Source organism: Xyrauchen texanus, chromosome 4 (genome assembly GCF_025860055.1).
Source record: "Xyrauchen texanus isolate HMW12.3.18 chromosome 4, RBS_HiC_50CHRs, whole genome shotgun sequence".
Lineage (NCBI taxonomy): Eukaryota > Metazoa > Chordata > Actinopteri > Cypriniformes > Catostomidae > Xyrauchen > Xyrauchen texanus.
In genome coordinates, this window is record NC_068279.1 from 7,145,711 (window position 1) to 7,172,712 (window position 27,002).

General features: G+C 37.5%; 2 protein-coding genes across 3 annotated transcripts in view; one reads left to right on the plus strand and one right to left on the minus strand.

Annotated features, from left to right (window-relative positions):
* Nucleotides 1-16,323, plus strand: part of LOC127637025 (RING-type E3 ubiquitin-protein ligase PPIL2-like) — a 101,074-nt gene extending 84,751 nt beyond the window's left edge. The window contains exon 20 of the mRNA XM_052117870.1: nucleotides 15,503-16,323. Within this exon, the coding sequence (XP_051973830.1) occupies nucleotides 15,503-15,629 (127 nt within the window). The 3' untranslated portion in view covers nucleotides 15,630-16,323. The remainder of the gene's footprint in view (nucleotides 1-15,502) is intronic.
* LOC127637038 (protein yippee-like 1) lies at nucleotides 1-26,569 on the minus strand. Of its 2 annotated transcripts, none has more exons than XM_052117897.1 (5): nucleotides 25,863-26,569; nucleotides 22,059-22,346; nucleotides 12,905-12,948; nucleotides 11,653-11,761; nucleotides 1-3,266 (listed from the first exon to the last, which is right to left on the minus strand). In XM_052117897.1, the coding sequence occupies exons 2-5, from the start codon at nucleotides 22,173-22,175 to the stop codon at nucleotides 3,177-3,179; spliced, it is 360 nt and encodes a 119-aa protein (XP_051973857.1). In that variant the 5' UTR covers nucleotides 22,176-22,346; nucleotides 25,863-26,569; the 3' UTR covers nucleotides 1-3,176. The 2 variants fall into 2 exon arrangements, with proteins under 2 accessions (XP_051973857.1, XP_051973849.1); XM_052117889.1 differs by lacking the exon at nucleotides 25,863-26,569 and adding an exon at nucleotides 24,395-24,866.
* Between the last annotated feature and the right edge of the window lie 433 nt (nucleotides 26,570-27,002).

Consider the following 27,002-nt stretch of genomic DNA (forward strand, 5'->3'; position numbering starts at 1 on the left):
AAGCTTTATTGTAATATTTGATAGTTTACAATACAGTGAAAACAGAGAAATGTGACTTTAGGACAGAATGCAAAGCAATGTAATCAAGTATAGAAAAAAAATTAAATAAAAAAAACAAGGAAAACGGGCATGACCATTATAAATACAACATGCTTTAGACCTTAGATTTAACAGTTTTAAGAAAATAACTGCAAACTTACAATCTTTGCCTTTGCATACCATTGTTGCCTTAAAACTAGATGTCTTTTAAATGACAAATTTTGTAGATAAACAGCTCTACAAAGGCTTGAATCCAGTCACCAAAAGAAAAAGCAAAAAAGGGAAGTAAACAATCTGTCAACAGCCAATATCAAAAAGAAACACGTATTGCCGATGATCAAAACACAAAATAAATCAAAAGTACTTGGTTGTCAGAGAATCCACAAATTAGCTTTTTTGGTTGGACCAAGTGATTACTGTACGTTAAAGACAAAGCTCGCAGCAATTGATTTCAGTTGAGCAATGACATTTTTTGTTGCACCACTGGCCTCGGTCTTGTTCTGAAAGACTTATGGATAGCTTGTTTTTGTAAAATGGTCTGGGTCGATGCTTATATTGTGAAATTTCGGCAGGTGAATCCAGCTCACCACTGACCATGAAACTAAAACATGACCAGCAGACGTTCTGTTATGAAGCTTTTAACAAGAAACTATAAAAGAATGGAAAATCAACTTAAAAAAAATAAAATACAAAGCTAAGATAGCACACATCAAAAAAGCTGTGCGAGACAGCTAAAAAAAAGTGTCGAAAGGAAACTAACACAGAGGAACAACGGCAAAACCAGCTACAAATAAACAAAGGGGAAATAAGTGAGAACATGCATCCACATACACACATTCATCTCATTAACACATTCACACACACAAACATATATATATATATAAAGCCAGAGGTACGGTGAACAAAAGTGCTTCAAGTCAGGGAGTAGAGAAACTAACCCAGTAGAAATATGTATAAAACATTAAATATGTTACTTTATTTACAAAACTGTGTGACAGGGACAATGTATTGTCTGTAACTCTGTATCTTCTTTCAAGTAAGATATCTCAACTATAACGTTTGCATTGTATTTGACAAATTCAAAAGGTCATGTGACCGGACTGACCTTGTCATTGGTGATGAACGCTAACTGAGGGTTCGCCACTCAATCTATTATTGCCCACCATCCCACCCGCCTTTAAACACGACAAAAACTTCATATTATATATATATATATATATATATATGCCCCTCTTTTACCTCTAAAGGAAGCAAGCCCCGCCCCCTTTTTTTATACTTTGCAGAAAACAACCACTGTTCCATAACATCTTTAACTATGAAAAATACTGGATACATTTCTGTATAGAATTTCGACAGGATAGATTCTGTGAGGTTCCTTTCCATGTTCTCTTAAGCTCCTGTTTTATTCTAGATCATTCTGAAGCTCCAGTAGATGTACTGGGTATTCTCTGAGTCATGCACCGCACAACATAGGAGATGGTGGATTTCTTTTTTCATTTGAAGAGGCACAAGATTCATGCTGGTTAGAGGCAAAGAGGTGGAGATAAAAGCTACACAAAAAAAAAGAATGCTGCTCTCAGACGGTCCGGTAAAGTGCAGAAGAAATTTAAAGTGAATGCTCGGGATTGCATTTACTCTATTAGCAGCAAAAGAATCATGTAACGGTATTTTGATTCCTCTTTGAAAGGCGATTTTTTTATTCAATTCGATGCGCAAAGCAAATCGGACAAATTTACTAGTGTGTTAAGGAACAGGTTTGCCTAAAAGTCTGTGATAGAAAGCAAAAGCAGCAGATTTCTTTTTTTAATTAGAGGGAGACGATCAAGCCAGCAATCACCCAACCCTGCAAATTCATTCAAAGCATCTAATACAATCATTACATTATCAATGGAAAAAGGCCATACAATGGACAGACTTTTGCCTCTAAACCCATGAACAAGGCCTCTGCAAAGTGCAAACAAAATAACTGCATTCAAGTATGCCTTAAACATAATTTGTAAAAACACAGAGCTAACATGCATGTGCATGTTCAAACATGTGGTTTAACACATAAATTACACATATCGATGAACATACACAAGATTGTAATAATAACATCAACAATAGTTTAGTAAAATCTTGTCATCGTTATTTGGCGTGAACTTGGGGGTTATGAAAACTTAACACAAACAATGCCCAGAGGACACTGGTTTTGCAGTTTTCACCAAAATGTCCAGTGCATCCAAACAGCAAAACCTTTCGCATGTAGTACAGTTGCAAAAATGGAACCTGCCACAAATGCCAACAGACGTATGTTTGAGTAATCTCATAAAAAAGCACCAAACGACAAACTAAAGCTCATGTAGGGGTTTAGACGCCACTGTTGTACCAGAGTGTCCCGAGTTGCACAGTGAAATCATCCGAGGAAGAAAAAAACATTTCAATCGGAAATAAAATAAGATAAAACACAGGGATCGTCATAAATACAAAATGCCATGACACTGCAATGCTGCATCCCTGCCTAAAACCCTCCCCGGATATACTGCTACATACCCTAACCCTTAACAAACCCTGACTCTTATAACATGTCAGGTCAATCGTGTCTGATGCTATCCCAACATGAAATCAAAAGAACACAATCGAAACATCTGATTCGGAGAAGGAGAAAAATGCTAACCAGTAACATCAGTCCCACCAAGGATTTGACATTCCCGCCAAAACGTATCCACACTAAAACACACACGTCACCATCTCCTGCTTATTCACAAAGAGAGCAAAATTTAAGAAGAGAAAATAAAAAGTGAGACCGTGTCTTCTGGATACTGTTGACAGCTTACATGAGCGATTACACAAAGGCCGAGCACACCGAAACCAGTATGGAGTAGGTTTAAATCCCAAAGTGTTGAAATGTACATCCCGGAAAAGGTCCCATAGGGTCTTTCAGTGACCGTAGAAGTCTTTGTTTGCGTTCCATCAACTCTGCCTTTGAGTTTTTGCGATGAGCCGGTAGAGATGTCTGGTTGTGTCAAGGTAGATGGCGATGTGTGTGCGTGCCTGTGCATTTTTTGTTTGTGTGCGTGTACAAGTGTGGTGTCACTCGGCAAAGTCCACGACAGAGCAGCCTGAAGGTCACTGAGCACAGAGGAAGTAGGTTAAAGTCACTCCCAGCCATTATCCTTGATCATATGAGCCAGCTCGATGATAAACTTGCCTTCTTTATATTTCTGACTGCTCTCAAATGCATGCTCCTGTAACAGACAAAAACAAACACACAAATCTATAATATCAAACCACAAACTGTTAAAGAAAGTAAAAATAAATGAACACTTTTGACTTCTGAAATCAGTAAATGTTTTTTTTTATGATGTTGATGGCTGAAGAGTTTTACATAGGCTAAGATATACACCCATAACATATACGTGTGTGTGTATATATATAAAATACACTCACCTAAAGGATTATTAGGAACACCTGTTCAATTTCTCATTAATGCAATTATCTAATCAACCAATCACATGGCAGTTGCTTCAATGCATTTAGGGGTGTGGTCCTGGTCAAGACAATCTCCTGAACTCCAAACTGAATGTCAGAATGGGAAAGAAAGGTGATTTAAGCAATTTTGAGCGTGGCATGGTTGTTGGTGCCAGACGGGCCGGTCTGAGTATTTCACAATCTGCTCAGTTACTGGGATTTTCACGCACAACCATTTCTAGGGTTTACAAAGAATGGTGTGAAAAGGAAAAACATCCAGTATGCAGCAGTCCTGTGGGCTGAAAATGCCTTGTTGATGCTAGAGGTCAGAGGAGAATGGGCCGACTGATTCAAGCTGATAGAAGAGCAACTTTGCCTGAAATAACCACTCGTTACAACCGAGGTATGCAGAAAAGCATTTGTGAAGCCACAACACGCACAACCTTGAGGCGGATGGGCTACAACAGCAGAAGACCCCACCGGGTACCACTCATCTCCACTACAAATAGGAAAAAGAGGCTACAATTTGCAAGAGCTCACCAAAATTGGACAGTTGAAGACTGGAAAAATGTTGCCTAGTCTGATGAGTCTCGATTTCTGTTGAGACATTCAGATGGTAGAGTCAGAATTTGGCGTAAACAGAATGAGAACATGGATCCATCATGCCTTGTTACCACTGTGCAGGCTGGTGGTGTTGGTGTAATGGTGTGGGGGATGTTTTCTTGGCACACTTTAGGCCCCTTAGTGCCAATTAGTCATCTTTTAAATGCCACGGTCTACCTGAGCATTGTTTCTGACCATGTCCATCCCTTTATGGGCACCATGTACCCATCCTCTGATGGCTACTTCCAGCAGGATAATGCACCATGTCACAAAGCTCGAATCATTTCAAATTGGTTTCTTGAACATGACAATGCGTTCACTGTAATAAAATGGCCCCCACAGTCACCAGATCTCAACCCAATAGAGCATCTTTGGGATGTGGTGGAACGGGAGCTTCGTGCCCTGGATGTGCATCCCACAAATCTCCATCAACTGCAAGATGCTATCCTATCAATATGGGCCAACATTTCTAAAGAATGCTTTCAGCACCTTGTTGAATCAATGCCACGTAGAATTTAAGGCAGTTCTGAAGGCGAAAGGGGGTCAAACACAGTATTAGTATGGTGTTCCTAATAATCCTTTAGGTGAGTGTATATATATATATTTTTTACATATTGTGTGGTGTTCATGCACTCTGCTTCCTTCAAGATTTAAGCATTAGAATTTGCCACAAAAAAACAAAAACAACAACAACAAAACTATATTGATGACCACTTTTTTAAAAAAAAGGCCCCTTGACTGACATTATAAGTGGACTTTAGAGGTAAAAGCTACAAAAGTATAGAATATAGCCCATTTAAAATAATAATTTTTGCTATGGCCAGGTTGCAACTGTAATTTTGTAGTGAACTCAACACACACACGCACGCACGCACGCAATCGATTACTTGAAATTTAGAATTTATGTTCAACCTTCCACATTTGTACCCTTTATTCTCACGAAAAAATGTGTACTATGCATAAACAACATTAGATTTAAAAAAAATAAATAAAAAAAAACGGGTCGTAAGGTTGAATGAAAACCTTACGAATGAAAACATGTAGTCTTAATGGGCGTCGTTTCACTCACTGTTTCATACTCGTTCTGTTGTTCTTTTTTTAAAACCGCTTTAATGGGAATTCGGTTGTATTAAATCACAGTATGTGAGCACACAAAGTAAGAGAGAAGAAAACAGAAGGCTGACACAAGGCAGAATGCAAATATTAGTGATGGGTCGTTCATGAACGATTCGTTCATTTTGAACAAATCTTTTATGTGACTCAAAAGAACGAGTAGTCTCAGAGAGTGATTGCAACAAAGTTGAGACGTTTTTTTTTTCATTTATGCAAATGAATAGCGACTTTCGGGAGCGACAGCCAATACGAGAGATGTACAGCTCACGTGATCTTAATATTTTAATAATCATAAACATTTTTAAGAAACTGTTTAGACTCCCCATACACACCACTAGCGACATGCAGCGACAAAGCATCTGGCAGTGTGAACGCAGCTTAACCGTTGTCACGTTGCGAGTCTGGCCAATCGTGAATGAGCGGTGTCCTCATTCAAAGCTTGTGCAGCTCCTCTTGAGCAACTGCAGAAGGCTTCTCTCGAATCGCTCTCGCGGCACTTCAACGGCAAACCGTGGCACCGGTTCAAGTCAGACAGTATTTTTAACCGACACTTTAACTGCACTGCTTCAAGTCCAGCGCCGACCGGTCTGCTCAGCGCAACATGAAGTCGAACACACCTAGTGAGACGAGATGCCAGTGTTTTTCAAAATAAAAGTCCCACATTTAAATAAAATATTTTTAAATTAATAAACACATGAATTAGTGTAAAAAGTTAGTAAAATATTTTACAGCACAGAATATTTTAGGATATCACATAATATGGTAAAATTACTTTATATTCAAAAGCTTTTTATAACAAAATACAAATAATTGAAGAGGAGTATTAATATCTTCTACACAGATAATGGCAAAACTACATATTAAATGCAGTCTATATGCAATTTGGAACAAAAGACAGCTATATCTGAAGATATCTGGTGGAAGCACTTTCCACCACTGAGGATCAGAGAATATGAATGATCGTCTGTGACTTTGTGACACGTTGCAATGGAACCACCATGCGTCGCTCATTGTTAGATCGCAGGGAGCGAGAGGGGACATAGACCTGGAGGAGTGAATTAAAGTAAGAGGGTGCTGTTCTATGAAGGCCTGAGTCAAAGCCAAGTTATTGTATAAATCTAAAAATGTAACACAGTATCACAGAAAAGGAGAGAACAGTGTTTAACCAGATTTAAGATGAGGAACCATGTAAACAGTTAAATAAACACTGCCCTTTCCGCCAAAATAAAGGCTCCAAGTCTGCTAAAATAAAAGATCCAAGTGAAGGTGAAGTAAATACTCCAGAAATATATTGTGATTATATAAAAGCATATCTAATCCTTAAAATTATATTAATTAAATTGTATATTATAAAAAAAACTTGAAAAGGAACCCACAATGATTATTAATAATATAATATTCAAATGGGTTTCAATAAAGTGAGTGAAATTGTACTGTAATTATGGCACATAATGTTAATTCTCAAAAATGTTTTAGTAAAAATATATGTTGGTAAATACTACTTTTTATTGGGCCAACCGAATTGCTGTATTGGTGTAAATAAATAAACAGCAACTGATTCATTGCAGGCTGAAGTGCTAATGCATCACTCATTCAGGTTGAACGAAGATATTTGCCAGCTTTTTCAACCAATGTTCAGATATAGCAAAAATATAGCTCAGATAAAGCAAAAAGTTTCACGTGTGCATGACGGCATGACAGCACATATAATTCGATTTGGTCTAAATCAAGAAGAAGCTTGTTGGTAGCGTCAATAATGCAGGGCCATATGTGCTCATGTTTTACAAGAGCCTTAATGAGTGCACTGAAAAACAAACAAATGGAGTGACATCCAGTCGAGGTACCTTGTGTTTAGTAATGAACATAAGCATATGTAATGAAATACTCATAGCATGCATACAGTATCAAACCAGCCCTTTACTCTAGCAAATTAATCTCAGAATGTGATATCATTTTAATGTGACTTCATGTTGCATCTAGTGGTGGGTAAATATATGTATTAACCCCAATAGTGATTGAAGTAATGAGCAAGCCTTAAATATTTTTGAAAATGTCTTGAAAAGGGTATTAAAAATTATTAAATTGGATGAGCTGATACCTGCAGATACCTTGACATAGAAACATACATTTGAAGTGTTGAAGAGATATAATCACTTTAAGTCATTGAAATGTTCTTGTTGGGTGAATTATTCTTTTAAAGTCATGCATCCACTGCGCCAACCAATGCATTGGGTTGTAATGGCAAGATTTAGGTAAGAGAAGCTGTATCATTGTTACCAATGATGGGCAAAGGCACCAAGGAAAATGGGTAACACTTTACAATAAGGTTTCCTTTGTTAACATTAGTTAACAACATAACACCAACAATGAACAATACTTTTACAGCATTTATTATTCTTAGTTAAATGTTAATTTCCACATTTACTAATACATTTTTTTAATCCAATGTTGTATTTGTTAACATTAGTTAATGCCCTATGAACTAACAATGAACAATTGTATTTTTGATTAACATTAACAAAGATGAATAAATGCTGTAAAGTTCATTGTTTGTTTGTGATACCTGATACATTAACTAACGTTAACTGTTTATTTTAAAGTGTTACCGGAAAATCAAATTGCAATTTTCGAATAGTGTTTTACTAGTTTTATATTTAAAGCTGAATGAGTACTCGATTAATCGATTACTCATGAGCATCCCTAGTAAGAAATTATTTCTTTCCATCACAAGATTAAACACTGAAGGCCCAAGTACGTTAAATGTTGTTACAGAAGTAAAAATGTTGCTGTAATACAGTCAGTGTAATATATTTTTACCCGCCCCCTTTTGCCTCAAGATCTGAATACTACAATTCCAGCTTCAACTCTGTCAGCCTGAAATAAGAGCTGCTCTTAAATACTGTTCCTGGAACAACTGAGTGTCTAATCACCTTGGTAATGGAAGCACAGAGAAACTGGTCTGAGATCAGTGTTCCGGAATCAATTCAACCTAAACACTGTAATAAAGCATGTAGAGACTTGAAATCTAACAAGCTTGAGCCACGAGGGCAAAATCCCTCCCAACCAATATAGGAGAGAGTGCTTGTTTACTCGGGGAGAGTAACAAGAAAACAGATAAGACTGCAAAATTGTAACCTTAACTTTCTCATCATTAGCTCGAGAATCCTAAAAATGTCTAGTAATATATTCACACAATAGCCTTCTATTGCTTTCCAAAGTAGAGATACATCAATTTCTTTAAATCTTCATGAAAAAATAAAATAACAAAATCATTTGATGGATTACATTTTCATTCCATCAAGTTTTGCAATTAGGAAAGTTCTTTTGGATACATTTCATTGCTCTTTACCGATCCATTTTATATCAACGTTAAATCGTTGAACGTTAAATCAAACATTATATAATTACATTATAACAAACATTATACAGTAACACAACAACACCAGCATGTCAACATCAACAGTGCTATGCATGCACATCGGAATGTGTTTGTACTGTAGACCCAGTGTTGTGGTGATTACAAATTACACAACTAAAATTGTAATAAGTAATCTAATCTTTTAGATTACAGATTATGTAGTTTAATCTGATTCTTTCTGGATTACTTATTGCATTTTTTATATAAAAATCTAATTAACTGTTAAGTACGAATTTACACTTAGTACACGCTTTTATTAAACATTCGTCACAAAATCAAACATCAATTTGGTGTGGAGTCCATTTACTCAATTCACGTATCTGATGATGTAATCCATATTACCGTAAATCCAGGGTTCGAATTATGATTTCATCTTTGTGGGGGTCTCTTAAAAAAAAAAAAAGTAGCCTATAAGCAGGCGTGGTGTGTGTGATAAATAATTGCTTAACACTGCACTTGATTCTTTTGATTTCAATGTTTATTAATACAGGAGTATAGAAACAAGTAGACTGTCCTCTGATGATGTTTTTTGTTTTTTTGAAATAAACCCGAATTTTGCCAAAGTTGTACCTGATGTTGGTAGCAGTCTTTTTATTTTTGGTGGCATGGTTGCTGGTTCTGAACTTTACACTATTTCTAAAATATTCTAACTGATCCCCCAGCGTGAGTTATTCTATGTGACCGTTATTTAGAACCTGTCACTTTAATGTTTCCATGGTGACGCATCATCGCTTGTCACGTTACACAGCGCAACCACAACACAGCGCTGAATCAATGATGATCTGCTTTTACGTCATTTTTCCTTTTTTATACAAAATATTCACAAATGTGTTAGCTGTAACACGAAACACTGATATTCCGATTGTCAAATATGTGCAAGTGGATGTGTTTTGTTGTTTAAACGCCTTTATAACGATCGCGTTAAGTTAGTTGAGCTGTATGTGCGATGGGCGGCGCCATGTCATTTTACAACGCGTCAATTCCTCAACTTCTCACGAAATACATGAAAGTAAGTGGCCGGTGAACTGGGAGAAGAATAGAGTAAAATGTAAAGCTACTTACACAATGTGTATCTGATATGAAAACGTGTCTTATTGTAACGTAACGTTAATGGAAAGGATTATTATTGCCGCTTCCCTAGACATCAGTGTGTATTTTACAAACTCAAAATATTTTTTGCTAGTACTTATGTGTATTTAAATGTCTGAAACCTAAAATAAACATTATGTGGTTGAAAACACAGAACAGTTGATCTGTCTATGGTTGTGATACATGACAGCAGCACTGAGCGCGTCTGTCTCTGGCTCAGCGCCAGCCAAAGCGCGAAAGCACGTTTGAATTTAGCAGTTGATCACGTGATGCACTGACCGTTCTAATCACACCGGTGTTGATCGATCATACGTGCAAAAGGGTTAACATAAACATTGAAGGAATATATTGAAGGAAAAAATGCTTTATTTGTAATTTAAAATAATGGTGCTGATGATTTTTAGAGACTCCCACAGGTGTATGATTTTACTGCTTTCATGGGAGCTCATCCTCTCTCTATGGGAGCTCAGCTCCCACTGGCTCCCACGTAATTCGAACCATGGGTAAATCCCTTACTACCCAACACTGTCTATAGCATTTGTTATATATATATATATATATATTTAAATTAATTATACAATGAGGTGATGATCTGCACACAGATAGTACACTTCTATCACTTTTATTTCATATAACTGGGAAAAAGATAGAATATACACAGACATTTTGGTGCAATGTGTACTACAATCAACATGACCACCCTCTTCTTATACAGACAGCATCTCCATGACGTCATCACCCTACATTCACAAACGTGATTTGTCACAGAATACAAACGATTAGTGCCTATAGATCACGTGATTCAAACAATCAACACATGATTAGTCACCCAATAAACAATAATAAGTACAACAAAAATTTGCGTATTTTACCTGATCTGAAAATTAAGATAACTGATCAAGTGACAAGTGAGGATGATCGAATCATTGAGACATCAGGTCTCAGGTCATAAAATCAACATTAGTCCTCACAATTCGGGTTCATATTGTTGTCCTTTGCCAAAAAGTATCAATCGGCAAAATCTCAGAGTTGGTTAAATATTTAACTCACGTTTTATTTTTTTGATTTGAGAAATATTCATAGATCTTTTATTTAAATAAATTCCAATGGTGTTCTAATTTTGCACTTTAAGTGACATTTTATTTACTGTGCTATACTGTGAGTACTGCAAGATGCCATTAAAATGCACAGCAGAATTGTCTGTTTCAATGTGTCAAAATCTGACTACATATACTGTATAACAGTCCTTGAATCGTTTTGGGAATATTTAAAAAACTATCTTCATTGTTGAGTTATAGCAATTGTTCCTATAAAGCTTTGTTGACACATTCTATAACACCTGACAGATCAGTTAAATGTACATTCAAATATGAATAAAGTTTCATGATATTTCAAAATATCTGAATGTACATTACATATCTGTTAAGCATTATTTTATTTTATAGTGTTTGTTAATGACTTTTTAATTAAAGCTAATATAAAGTGTTGCCACTACGATTATTTAGTATCTGCTTGTTTAAAATCGCCTAAAATAACATTACAGCACAAACACTTAACTACAAATTACGTCCCAATTTAGCTGCGATCAAAAGCACATACTGTATAGTTATTTTGAGCTAAACTATATGAAAGAGGATGCTAATACAGACTGGCCCACAGACCCCTACTATGTAACAAGATATCAGTGGACAAAAATAAAGAAACACACACACGAAAAACACACACGCGCAGGGATCAGGTTAGCCAACTGATGTTACTGCAAGTTTAGTTAACATCCGAACAAGCACTCTAGTAACCACATCAGCAAGCTGCAACACCTTCAAACGTGAAACAGTTTGTATTGTGATGTAATTAAAATGCAGTTGGAGCCATTTAAAATCTTGAACGTTAACAGAGGGTGAGACAGTACCGAAAGGAGAGTTTATAAGGTGGAAACTTACGTATTTCCAGCCCAGAGTGGTTTTACAATTTTCACAGTAGATGTCCGCCACCGCATGTAAACCTGTTAGAAGAACCCTCTCCTCTGCTGGACCACAACCGACATTCACACTGAAGAAAAAGAGGACAATTGAAGGTCAACATAATGATTGACATGTGACAAATCTGTTTTCTGAAGGTCAATGTAGGTGACCTGTATTTAATTATGTTGCGTCAATAAATGTATCCAGTATAGATTAGTGTACTTAGTCTACGGAGTCTTAACAATACCCTTTTCATAAAAGTATATATATGAGTTTTCAATATATTTCAAGGGACTCTCCTTTGACGAGAAAATCCTCGCATTTATGTTCGAAACTGAAAATTATATGGTTGCCATGACAACCAATTTAAATCAGCCACATCTTAACACTCCTGTGTACTGCGGTGTATACTGTGGATTTCCAGAGGAAAGTTACAGTTCACTAACACAAACATACTAAACCTCGACCTTATAATTTTAAAATCTCTCACACCACAGCGTCGGTGGCTTAAATGCACTGGTAGTGCAATTCGTAAACACAATGAATCATCAACTCACATCATTAGATAGCTATGCTATGTTTAGGCCTGCAGCCCTTGCATTATGCAAAACAGCTATTTCCATGCATATGCACCTCAGATGGATTTAATTACATTTTAATTTCATTATCAGTGATTGCTGCATTTCTAGTCAATTATATGGTAAACGTTTGATGAGAGCATTCAGAAGAGGGCTAGGTGTCACCCACAAAAATTCAATTTGATTTATGTGTGTAGCACGTTTCACAATAAATGTTCTAAAATAGCTTTACACTGCATTTCGTTGTCTTTGTACTTGTACTTGTACTCTGCATAATGACAATAAAGTTGAATCTAATCTAATAAATAGCTTTATAAAGAGTTGTGCCTTCCTTATAGTGTTTTCACGATACCAAAATGTCAGCAGTCAACAGCAAATTACGAGGGAACTACCAGTGATACGTATGCCACATATGCCACAATTCAATACGAAATAATTGAATTACAATTAAAACCCTGTGTGTCCATGGGAGATTATGAATCTGTGGATTCGCTTGACTTTTGACCAATAAAGCACTGATTTCAGTGTTTGCATTTAACAATATCATGAGTAATCACATATGATTGTATAGGCACAGCCCTAATTCTGAACAAGATATATGTTATAGATCATTGATGTAAATATGATTCACTGAATCAAGGGTTAATACTTACACTGAATTAAAGAGGTAGGCTCGTCCCTGACTGCCTTGGAATGACTTGAGAGATGGAAAAAGAAACAAAAATATATGAATGATAACGTTAAGATCAGACTTCTCCCATGCTCAATACACACAATTTTGGACACTCAAACATGTTTTTTTTGTGGAATATTCACTAAAAGAAATGTTGCAGTGTGTGTGGGCGTTTATGGTTTTGTGTTTGACAAACTGTGTGTGTGTGTGTGTGTGTGTGTGTGTGTGTATTTGTTCATGGAAAGTCGGCCTAAAATACACTGTGCTCTGGCAGCCAAGCTCTGGTCGCAGGCCAACATGTGCATTTCATAAATGGGTCCAAGCATATGTGCGTGCAAATATGCAACAATGTTTCTTTTTTGTAAATGTGAGCATATTTATTGCACTCTACATAATAAGCTCCACACATGGAGCTGAGACTGAAGGAACAGAGGTGCGGTTTGATTTGTCTTCATTAAAAAAAAAAAAAAAGAAGATACATCTCAGAGTGGCACACTGGCAGGAGTTAGAACAGGGCTGCATCTGTTGTTTTTATTTTAAGTGGTTAAAAGTGATGTCATTTTTTCTGTTAAAATATTTTCTCCAACATTAATATGCAGACAACTATAAGTCAGCCATTCGTTGGTTGATTCTCCCCCCAAAAAAGGGTACACTCTTTTCCTTGTGGCACTATCAATACATTGCTCAGTTTTTTTGACAGACTTTAAAGGAAAAGTTCACACAAAAATGAAATTTCTCTCATCGTTTACTCACAGTCATGCCATCCCAGATGTCTATGACTTTCTTCTGCAGATCACAAATTAAGATTTTAAGAAGAATAACTCCGCTCTGTAGGTCCACACAATGCAAGTGAATGGTGACCAAATCTTTGAAGCACCAAATAGCACATAAAGGAAACATAAAAGTAATCCATCTGACTCCAGTGTTGTGTTTAATCCATGTTCTTTGAAGCAATCCGATCGAATTTGGGTGAGAACAGTTCAAATTATTATTTACTATACATCTTGCCAATGCAGTCTCTAGGCATGATCATGATTTCCAGATTGATTACACTTCCTAGTGCTTAACGCATGTGTAGAGCGCTAGATGCCGCTTGGAATTGTAATCAAGCTTGAAATCATGGATGCCAAGGAGTCTGCAGATGTCAAGATCTATATTTTATATTTGGGTCTGTTTTCATCCAAAATCAATTAGATCACTTCAGAAGACATGGATTATACCAATGGAGTTGTGTTGATTACTTGTATGTGGCCTTTATGAGCTTTTTGAAGCTTCAAAGTTTCATTCACTTGCATTGTATGGACCAACAGAGTTTAACTATCCTTCTAAAAATCTTCGTTTGTGTTCTACAAAGAAAGAAAGTCATACACATCTGGGATGGCATGAGTTTGATTAAATTAAGAGAGAATTACAATGTTACGCGTCTTGTTTTTTTTAAACTGTCCATGTCCTGTCTTTCATCTTTGTCAGTGCCCTTAATCTCTTCCTGGCCACACTCTACTTTCTTCTATCCCTCTCTCTTTCTCTTAGAAGGTTTTAGATGTATTAACCTGTTTAGCCTTACCACACCCTATTTTAACACGGACTAGAGCGAAGATTACAAACAACCCAGACTAGCGAGTGTTTAGAGGGCAGACATACACTCCTTCAGCCCGACAGCACTGCTAAGCATCAATGGAAAGGATAGACAACAAGCTTGAACACTCTATACTTGACACTACATACTAGAGAGACAAAAGAGAGAGACTTAAAAAGTCTTAATAAAGTTAAGAACTAAGCAAAACTTTAGAAAGTCTTTGAAAAGCACAGCACTATTGTATTGTCAATTGGGTGAAAAACTGAAAGTCCAAATGCTTAGAAAAGTACACATCTCTCCTCAACAACCCCACAATTAGAGTTTTTATTAATGTCCATCACACAAAGTTGAATACTTGGGGTTAGGGGTTTGTTCAAGTACCTAAACCAAATTACAGTATTAGCAAAAGCAATAGTAATGCCTGTCTTAGAAAGCACTACTAATAAATGACACTCTGTGAGGGTAATAATACACAGAGGATACTATTATTACATAAGGGGATATACATAAATATTACATATTACATATACATAATACATACATAAGGGGACTTAAGTTATAAAAAGCTGCTCTGTTTTTAGTAAGAGCATACTAGAGTAGTAAATCCGTTTTTAAAGGTTACACAGACATACTCATGAATGGAGCAATGAGTTCTCTGAGACAGCAACTAAAAAGATGGGTTAAAAAGAAGGGGTGGTGTTTCTAAATTTAGAAAAGCTTTCCGGGAGAACGTACAGGGATAGTTCACTGCAAAATAACAATTATATCATGTTCATCTTGGTCCAAATGTGTATGAATTTCTTCTGTGAAACACAAAAGGAGATGTTAGGCAGTGAATGGTGACTGAGGCTAACATAATAAACATCTCCTTTGTGTTCAATGGAAGAAAGAAAGTCATATTGTTTGGAACATCAAAATTCACAGATGTATTGAAACAATGCACTTATGCGTATACATCTATGAATTTTCTACAAATGTAATGCATGATTATTGTTGGTTTAGGCATTTGGATGTAGGCCAAAATGCTCCTGGTAACCAGCTGTCAACCTTGGTCACAAGAGCTGGGACAGGAGTGAATCGGCTTTACTTTTCCACTGCAGATGACCTGAGTACAGAGCTTCGAGCCTAATAAAGACTGTTAAAGCCACAGCGACTGTCTGCACTCTTCTAAGAGGAGTGTCTAAACAGCAAGAGCTGAAGGGAAACTAGTAATTTTATCGGGGCATTGACACAATGAGAGGCCCCCAACTGTGTCGTTTTACATTGTGGGACAAGTAAATCTGGCTATAGCTACAATGGCATAATGCATAATGCACATGGGAATGAGAGGGGTAATGGCTGCATATTTAGGTAAAAGAGAATGCATATGAGCCAGACCAACAAGATTTAATTAGAGACCTGCGTCTATTATTATGTCATAATGACAAAAGCTGTGTGCTGTTGTCATGGGAAACGTGGAGTGAAAATAAGCAAACAACTGCTCATTATTGTATAAGAGTTATTATAATTAAACCTTAGCCAATTGCTATGTGTCCAATATAATGTTTTATGTAAGCTCTTGGTTTACCATTAATGTCTAAAATGTATACACAATATAAGTTTCAGAATTTCCCATCAAACATAATTAATTCCTAGTTAGATTTTAAATCTTTCTTTAAGGTTTTGACATGGCCAAAGGATATTATGGTAAACGTTGCTTGGTTTTCAACTACTGTAACCATGCACAAGGGATCACTAGGATCTGACAATTCACTCATATTTACTATGGGACTTATTTCTCTTTTTAAGAAATTAATTAACCCTTTTTTTAAGGATTTGACTTATGGCAATGCTCTTTAGGTTAACTTGCAGATTATATAAACTGTGCTAAACTGGTGATTTGGACTTTAGGGCAAATTTATTAATGTTGCGTAGCAAAAAAAGCTTAAAGGAGAACATTTGCAAATTCCTTCAAATGTGTCTGAATTTATGGGGGGGAAAAATAGTTGACTGAAAAAAAATGTGCATACCCTAATGCAAAGTTTCTATTAAGGGTATATACACTTTTACAGGTGTTCACATTTAGCGTATCCAGTTGAATACTAGGGAACTGCTCAAAACACGTAAAAAAACACACACTTTCACTTAATTCAACTTTTTGCATCAGTTGCGAGTTTTAAAAATGTAACTTATGTAATCAACAATCAGTGATCCACAAGTTGCTGTGGCCAATGTGGTTGTGAGGGGGCCAAGGTAAACCTATGATTCCTGCAATTTAAGTAGTAGTTTGCTATGCTATACGTATACATGAATGCTATATACTATGCCTTTTAGCACAGGAACTATACAAGGTGTTAAACATTAAGCCCCAGAAAAGTTTACTTCATATGACCCACTAATATGACACACAGGACTACTATATCTCGGAAAACGTTGCACTCAGAACTATTGAAGTTTAGAGCATGAAGCATTGTGTTATCACTTTAATCGCAAGTCAGACGTCTTATGGCATTTATTTGTTCTGGATCACATCATAAAATCTAACCATTCTCTCCACAACCAGAGAACTTTAAATAGCAGACATCTATGAAGATTTGCTAAATGTCTGCAATTCTTCCTGCACCCAATGCAAGCTGATTTTGATTGCAAGCCTAAATCTCTCCAGCTGGCTTGAAAACAAAACCACCCATTCTTTCCTGACTTTGTCATTTATCTAATGGCTATAGACCCGTTCAGCACTAACTGACTAACTTCCCTCCCTTTCTTGCTGGTTCTTTTAATGTAACCTGAGATTACTGTTGTTAAAACAGAACAAGTGGGTTATTTACTGTTCCTATCACAGGCATCTGGCTGAGAGACAAGCTGCAGTCAATGCCGGGTTTGTTCTAATTCCTTTCAATCACTACCTGATTGTGGGAAACTCTGATGGAGGGACTTGGGTAATCCACTTTAAAGCTCTCTGCGCTCCTCCTACCTCAGTAGTTAAAGAAAATGGATCAGAGCCATTAACCCACCAGAGCTGTAGCCTTGTTGGCAGGGCTCAGACAGATGGTGCGGTAGTGTCCCGAGCGACCAAAGTTCGAGTCCCGGCTCGAGGTCACACTGATCCCAGTCTTCTCCCAATCTCTCTTTTTACTCTATTTAATAAAGGGTAAAATATACACCAATATAAGTAGGTGCAGTTCCAAAAATAGTGAGGTAATGGACTCTTAACTGCCTGTATAGGCAAGTGCCTTATATGACAGCATACAAACCGAGGACCCTTATATTAACTGGTTTAAACTTCAAAAGTCATACAAACTTGAATAATGATGATTGATTTCAGTAAAGTTCGTGTTAGCATGTTGCTAAGCTAACATGCTAGTTAGCATGAAAATATATGGCACAAACAAATATTGGGTAAACTAGTAATTTTTTTTATATAATGCTGTTTATATTATTAAGTGAAATATAAAGTATATTTATAATCAACATTTTGTTTCATCTGCCATCTTTGATTTTATTATTCACTGGGTGTGACAGAAGGCCTTCTGGGATAGCCCTTTCTTTGAAGAATACAAGCATTGTTCACTAAGAACCTGTCCAAAACAGTGAAAGCGTTTTTGCGTCCGTCTCCTCTTATTTTCAATTGTTTTTCCATGTACAAATGTAGTAGACGGGCATCTTTGGCAGATGTGTGACATTGTTTTTTTAGTGTCTCGCACAAAAGCTCAGCGTTTGTAGAGCACATTTTGAGACACCAGCTTTCTTCTGTATTTCTAGCTCTTTTTTCTAGTGCAAGAACACACTCGGCCCCTTAGGGCACATCCACACTAATCGTTTTTAAACTATTTGTTTTCAGTGGAGCACAACGGCATTCTAGTGTGAATGAGAGGCGTAAATGTTACTAAATGAATGCGTGACATAACTATGCTGCCAACCATTTGGAACAACCTTCGCCTAGCCAGATATGATGCCTTCAAAGGGCAGCTCACTAGGTTTTGGAACAGAGTGAATATGAACTTCTACCAAGAACTTATGAATACATTTGTAGGCACACCATATACAGATTTCCCTACACAAATAACTAGAGAACCCTACTAGACGTTGCTTAAAGTCTCAAGATCTTGATGTAGAAAAATACCACCCGGTGTCTCATCTCTGCAGCAGATGGGCCATCTGTCTATGAGCCAATGTGGTGCTTCACAATGACTTGCTGAAGCAAAGCCTTAGCCGAGCCCATCCACAATACGGTCCACATTCCGTCAGCAATGTTTGATGCCGATCCAAAATTTCAGCATGCGAGTCCTGCAATTCGTTGGATAGCGCTAGGTGTGCTAATCCTCTAGCTCCAATTCTTGGCAGCCTTGTGACAGCATAATGCAAAAAAGATACCTTGATACCTTACCTCAGTGTTTATAAAAGAATGGCTTAGCTTTAGAAGGATGACACACGCTTTCAATGGGGGAGTCACCACAATAAACATATCAAGACAGACTGTATTATCACGGAAAGATTTCAGAGTTGACAAGTAGCTGCGATGGTGGCCAATCTGGGAGAAGGAATGTGTGTCCTAATCAAATTGACCTGTTCTTAACAGCTAAAAGCTACACAACCATAATAAGGGATTTTTAAGGGGCTGTCCTTTTCGGCATATCACGGTGCCGTTTTGTGGTCCATTCTGCATAACGCAATGGCTCATTTTAGCTTATCGCGGCCCATTCAACATATATCGCGGCTGACCTACCAGACCCCTCAGTTCTCCCGATAGCCAGTCCTCCCCTGATCGGCCCCAAAGTGCGTCGGCCCACCAGGAAAATGCCCGGTATGCCAGATTAACAGTCCAGCCCTGGTTCCACACCTGTAGAGATTTTTTTTCTTGTGTGGAAGGTGAATGATAAGCAGAATGTTTAAGGCCACTGTAATCTTCATACAATACGGCTCTGCACCAGTTAAATACTGCACCGTTGCATATCAATACAATCTATAACAGGCAACAGTCAATTACCTGCAAAAATCTATGGCGATAGTTGCGCCATTTTTTTTTGTCATTTCAGTTCCCGGTGTTTTTCAGGCTTGTTTATACTTTAAAGTCCCAAGTTATGCACCAAATCTTTGTCAATTAACAATTTTATTGATTCTATACTCAAAATAATACAAACAGCACATGAAAACATGGAATCAACTTTTATCAATAAATGCCCCCTCCCCCAACCCTCCCTCCCATCGTACAACATACATCCAATTTGTCAAATTGATGTTTGCTGTTTTTTTCTGCATATCGCGCGGTGCCATGTTGTGTTCCATTCTGCATAACGCGCCGGCTCATTTTAGCTTATCACGATCCATTCGGCCCGTATCGTGGACGACCCACCGGACCGTTTGGTTCTCCCAATGGCCAGTCCACCACCGATTGGCCCCAAAATGCATCGGCCCACCGGGAAAATGCCAGGTATGCCAGATTACCAGTCCAGCCCTGATTTGCGGCAATGTTCAGGTAAATGTCTGAATCTTTTGTCCACACTAAATGCATGTGCAAGATACGGGATGTGTCTTTACTTCTACAGGCGTTATACACCAAATCAGAATTTTGTTTCTTGTTATGTTTGGGATTTTGGTTGAACAAACTCCATTTGGGATTTTATTCATTTAGGACTCTTTGCCTGTGCCCTTTATAGTATGGAAAGAATATTATTATTTTTTTTTTACATTCTATAAATCGATTTTAAAAACTATTGGTCGATTCCGTTATCGGCCTTTCCCACCACCTTAGTTATCTCTATCTGCAAAATCCACTATCAATCGACCTCTTATATGTTATATTATATATTAAAATAGGCACATGCAATTCCCTCAACAATGAGGAAGCTAATACAAACTCATGCCTAGCTTTCAAATTCTTTTCCACGGAAAACAAGAAACCAATAATGAAGCGTGCAAACAGGTACACCGAAACACCTGTACTTAGCCACCAGCAAGCTTCTGTCTGACAGTTCTGACTCTGACAGTGCAAACTGGGAAATGAATCATCACTTTCAGCAGCATTAACAGATTAGCCATCTGGGAGAATGGCACGTGCCTCCTGCGCAAATATATCCTGCTGTAGCCACCAAACAAGATACAAAGTGCCTGGTGTGGTATCACTGTTAACCGTAAACAAAACAGTGCATCAGTTAAGCTGGTAAACCTATTATGGGTGCTTCAACATGAGTTTAAGCAGAGACGTGTCTGGCTGCATGTTGCAAGGGAACGGTAAAACTTTTTCATGGGCTTGTGTTTGAGACACAATGTGATCTAAGGCCCCCTGAAACAATAATTTTACAGATGTTGTTCTGAATGTTGATGTGTTTGTCACACTTTCAGAGTTGTGTGTGTCAGTTTGTGAGCATTGTTGGGGAAGATATTTTTTAACTTTGCAAAACTACAAGCTACATAGTACATATACATTTATAGTAGTTAAACTGTAGTCAGTAAAGGGGCAATATGTTTTAGATCATTATAATCAGTATAATTATGAACATATTTTAAAAACAACTTAATGTCACACTACTTAAAAATGTAGTTAACGGTAAAGTCTGTCATTTCTTTTCCTCTAGCGACACCAAATGGAAATTGCAAAAATAACAACTGTTTTCAAACGTGTTTCCTGAACAATCTTTCCATGTGCCACTGGTCAAAAAAACAGATACCCCCACATAGGGATGTACATTTTCATAATCGATTGTCGTGGAAGTTAAAGACTTCCTACTGTTTAAATATTATTATTACAGATTATTTTATTTATATACTTATATACTCATGTTGTGGATTGATTGTGGGATATTTAGGACCTTTGGACTTATTTGTTTTGCTTATAAATCATACCATGCCGCATCTCAAATATACCGCTTCTCTGGTGAAGGGGAGTGTACCTTTGTGCTTTCCCCGCGATCACAGACATAATTGTGGGTTGGAATAAAACATGGAGACCAGTGGATCAACAGTGCTTGTTGTCATGTTGTACTTAAACACACAGTGTATGCAGAAAACAATGTTCATTTATATAGAATCACGCCAACGCGGATTACATTGAGCCTGCTTCATCTTTACTAGAGAGGAATTGACGAATGTGCATCTGTGGGGTTTTTATTCTGTGTTGCGGACAAGATGTGACATGCACATACCCTCTAGTGGTGGATGACTATATAGACAGTCTTTTCAACATCAGCTGGCATAATTACTAAATGCATTTGTTCTGAAATTGATTAATTGACGATCAACAAGTATTTTTTATTTCTATAGCGACATCATAACAACAACAGCAAAAAGCTTAATGGATCAAATTATTAATGACAGTTAATTGATCATGGGTTAATCAATAAAATCCCTAGCCCCACCCTAAGCTCACACCATTGGTTGAGCAAAAGTTGCTGTCTGGCTGGTCAGACAAACAAACACAGCAATGTTTTGAAAGTGCCACACAGCCAGAGTTTACTCCATTCAAGGGAAATCAACCTACCGATGGCATACTTATAGTTGTCTTTGCATATTAAGTTGGAACAGGAAAAAGCTTTCAACATCAAAACAATGACATACTTCCCATTTAAGACTCTCCACTAACCTTTGAGATGAGCTCATCGTGATTGGCGAGGTGTGCCCGACAATGGATGCAGCTGTAGGTTCGGTGACAGTTGGGAAGGTAAGCCTGGAAGGTCTTTGACTTAGTCATTTTTACCATCTCACAGTTGTGGTGCTCCTCACTGGGTTCCTCTGGGCTGGCGCTGGATGAGTTGCAGCTCTGCTGAACTTGCTGACAGAAGAAACACTGGAAGATACAAGCAAAAGCCGTCGTTGTTGTGGAGTGGGTGTGTGGTACGCTCCACACAGACACCACGGGAGAAAATATGACCTGGAAAGAGACAGAGGTCAAATAAAAAGGAGGGCAGAGAAAGCCATTATTCATGGAACTAAACATAATCCATCCTAAATAACATTTTTGAGGTTAACGTGTCCTCTAAAATGAATTTTAAGATTTAAAACATGAAAGAAATCAGTCCAAGAATTGCAAAAATAAGAATCATGAGCAAATAAGCAGCTGAAATCAGATAAAAGTAAGCAAAAATAACCATTTCATCTTCACATCTGACAGGTTAAGCCAGATCTGATATACAATCACTGTACCAAGCAAGGTAATGCCACATTATTTTTTTGTAAATTGGAAATTCAGCACTGATATACTGTGTGTTGGACAATAAACTACTTTATTTAGACTTAAAGGAATAGTTCACCCAAAAATGAAAATTCTCTCATCATTTATTCACCCTCATGCCATCCCAGATGTGAAGATTTTTAGAAGAATATCTCAGCTCTGTGAGTCCATACAATGCAAGTGAATGGTTACTAAAACTCTGAAGCTTCAAAAAGCACATAAAAACAATCCCTATGACTCCAGTGGTTTAATCCATGTTTTCTGAAGTGATCCCATCTGTTTTGGGTGAGAACAGACCATAATATAAAGTAAAAGTTTCAGTTCCTGCCCTAAATGAACACAATTATCAAAACTACTTAAACCTAATAAAACAAAACTAAATTTTCAGACATTTGTAGACTTGAAAAATTATGTTATTTTAGTCACGAAGCTGTTTTTTTTTCTGGACTTTTTATATTTTTGTCAGCTTCTCTCTAGCGTTTCTCATTTCATAGTTCACACGCAGACCGCACATACAAATCAGCAAATAACAGGAAACTGTATAATACGCTAATGAGGGGCCAAAAACACTGTATGCAAAGAAAAACACAGACACTTCCGCCAACCATGATGCCGACCAACAAAGCGCGCGCACTCAGCCTCCTTGGGCGCGCGCACGCGAAGTTCGAGAACACAACTAGAGCGAGCGCGTCTCGGTGGAAATCAGAGCTTGTTTACTTGTAAACATTATACTGTCATCGTGTTGAATGTTTTTATCCGATAGCTTTTAATTGCATAAATGTTACAAGGCAAGAGATTAACAATATTTACTCGTATTCTACTGTTTAGACAAACAAATATGCACAAAAACAAGCTTTGAAACAGATAGCCTAAGCTACATTTCATGCATGATGCCATGAGCAGGTTAATTTCAATCGATATACCTTTTTTTATTTTTTCTCCAATTGTTGAATCCGTAATGCATATACTACAGATACAAAAGAAGCGTGTAATTTTAAGATTTAACAATACAACTAACATAAAGGAAGATCAATAGCATAGGAACAAACAAAGGGGTCCAACGAGCGCGTGTTAACCTGAAAGGATAACGCTAATTATGAGAGAGTGACGACTATAACGTGCTCGGATTAGGGGTTAAGAAAAAAAATGGCAAAATAACAAATAATCCATCAAAGACTCAAAATGGACACGTTAAAGTGTGGTCACTTGTATAATAACAATAATCCAATCCGATGTTTAGTACAAAGTATAGGCATCAATTTGTCTCCTTTAATTGCAAAGTGACAAACAACAGAGCAAAATGTACATCGGACCAATTCAGTTGCTCTTGTTCACGACAACAATGGACCAACAGTGACAAAAGGTGCAATTTGAATCTTGTCAGCGGGATCTTTTAGAGAAAACAACAAAGAAACTCTGCAACCAACATGGATACAAAACAAAGGCTCTGCTGCACGCGCTTGTGATCAAACCAGGAAGTGCAGAGCGAAAGTACAAAAAAAAAGTTTAATTTTTGCATATTCATATAGCAGCATGAAATGTGTGCCTCTTTAGGCTGACAAATGTCCCTTTGTGTTTTTATTACGTGTAGTTAATAACTTACAATCGCATGCATTCAACCAGTTCAACATTTTCCCACTGACAGGTAAAAAGATTTTGAAAATAATTATACTGAGCTGAGTTGATGTACAACAATGATGATATTGTCATGTATAAATACAACATTATTTTGCAAACTCTCAACTTACCACCTGGAATTGATATATATGCGAAGATTTGCATAGAATTTCTATGGGGAAGCTGAATATAATTTTTCCGAAGTATGTTTTTTTTTGTTTATCTTTTTGATTTCTGTTGTCTCGTCTCGGTTGTAGATTCCGTCTCGCAGGTCTCAAACTGAGTCTATCTGATATTTTTGTGTGTAGGTAAGCTGCACATTTCTCTAGTCTTTGTTGCACTCTGTGTTTGTGAAAGACTCGATGCTTTGTGTTGGGGACGTCACTGGGAGGGCGGAGCGTCGCCTGATTGACGTGCGAATAATCCAATAAATCTGCCGCTGGGGAGGGGCAACCTTCAGCGTGAAAACAATCCCGGATGTGTAAATAAATACACGGTAACCTAAAGATTACATGACTTCGATAGCATGTTTTAATTAGATCCCCTACCAAAAAATAAATAAAGGAGAGTTGTAAGGTCCGTGTTTAAATAACAACAAACGGTACTAGATTTAAATATTTTAGATTTGAAAGATAAAATTGCTAAAGTAAAATATTTACATTTGGTAATCAATAACTAGTTTAGCCAAGAATATGTTAATTTATTATACTATCCTTATTCTAACCATGTCTAAATTAGCAACACTTAGAAGTTTTGTCTATAATGTCAGTGATTACACACACACACACACACACACACACACACACGCTATATAATCGTATTATTCATGTAAAATAAAGAGCCATATTTCCATATTGCTAAATAAATTGTCAAGAGTTTATGAGGGTTTCACAGCCCGTCCATCCCTGATCCCATTAAAGAAACGGCCCCATCTTTATGCGTCAGAGCATCTGCTACGCCTTATAAATAATAAGTGAAGAGCACGACTAAAATAAAACGTTTGTCACGAAAAACAACCTGACATTCAAATAACCGTGCACACTTCTAATGCAATGCATCGACGTGGAGATATTGCTAAAACTTCCGTAGTCTACAGTACACTGACATGCATGTCATTGTCAACAAATTCATGGACATCTTGTTTTAAAAAAAAAAGGTCAAGAATTACCGAGTGACATAGACGTACTCCAACGATTATCTATCAATCGTTTCAGAGGCGAACTATGATGCGGCTGAATATTTTTAAGTCTTCGGCTAAACAAGGAAGCCTGTCGCGTCGCCACTTTTCTGATGATGTCATATGTTTTCATTCTGCGTCCCATTTTATAACACTTTCACCGCGCCATGGCAACTCACAGTAAAGCTGTTCACTAGTTAATTATTAGGCTACCAGGCATACCTCTTCATAAGAGAAATACAAACCAATTGATAAGCTCAACTGCTTCGTGTTTTAAGTTTTATAGTATGTTTAAGGGTTCTGTATATTTCTAAACAAAGCTCCAATGTGACCTTCGCTGAGGCTTTAAGGGAAATCACACCTATATGCAATGCAATAGACAAGCCAATACAATACAATCTAAGTGATGCACAATGCGATACCTTTTGGGTGGAAGTGGATAAATGTTTCTCCCCGCTGCAGGGTTTGACATTCAGGAGCGCTGTGATGCCCGCATGTGGCACGACGGTCCCAGATGATGCTGATGTTGTTGCCGTTGTTTAGAGTCTTCTATTCATATTTCTTCCGCTTTGACACTCTCTCCACTCTGCGGATTTTTTGAATGAGACTGTGATTCGGTCACGTCGAGGCGGAGGTCGCTATTAATGTGCGCCCACTCACTCACTTACATTTAGATCTGTCCCTCTTTCATTCACAAATATTGTGCAGGTTACACAAGCACGCGATTACTTTTCCGAGCCTCGAACGTCAAATGCATCGACAAAAACTAAATTAATCATAGCCCAATAAGCGGTTTAGGGAAGCTGCGTAATAGCCCATTTATGCCGTTTTTATATTGCAATTTTTAAAGAATGCAACAAATGTATATAGCTTTTTACAAAGTGTCAGTAATTGTCCAAACCATTAAATTACGCATTTATATATATATATATATATATATATAGGCCTACAAGAAATGCGTAATTAAAACAAATACGATTATGTTTATGTCAAGGTGTATGCTATGTAAAACCCAGGAGAAGTTTAATATTTCCTCGCACGAAATTTCACCGGCAATTAATTTCTCAAATGGTGCTCGCGCAGCTTCGCAAAACGATCGCAACGGTTTGTTTTGAAACCATCCGCATTAACGTTCCCGTCGAACATGTTGAAGAAGAAAATATGGGATTAGTATGACGACATTCCCTTCCACGGACATGACAACCAATCGGGTTGAGGATCGTTGACGTCAAACCAATCAGCTGCCGAGAGAGCTCGCCCGAATAGCCAATCAGCGCGGGCTCCATGCACCAAACAAACGCATACCCGCGCTCACAGCATGTCGCTTGTTTTCGATAATGCGCGCTACCGGCAAAGACACGTGCCCATTTCGAGGCAGGGGCGCGCACCAGCACCTATTGTTAGAACACGTGGTTGATGTAAACAGCATGAAGGCCCGGATGTTACCTTCGTGAAAATCAAAACATTCTCGTGTATAATAGGAATATTTGTTAAATATCATTAGGCTATTAGTGACCGGTATTAAATAATGGTTGTCAATGATCATGTTAGTTTCGCTACTG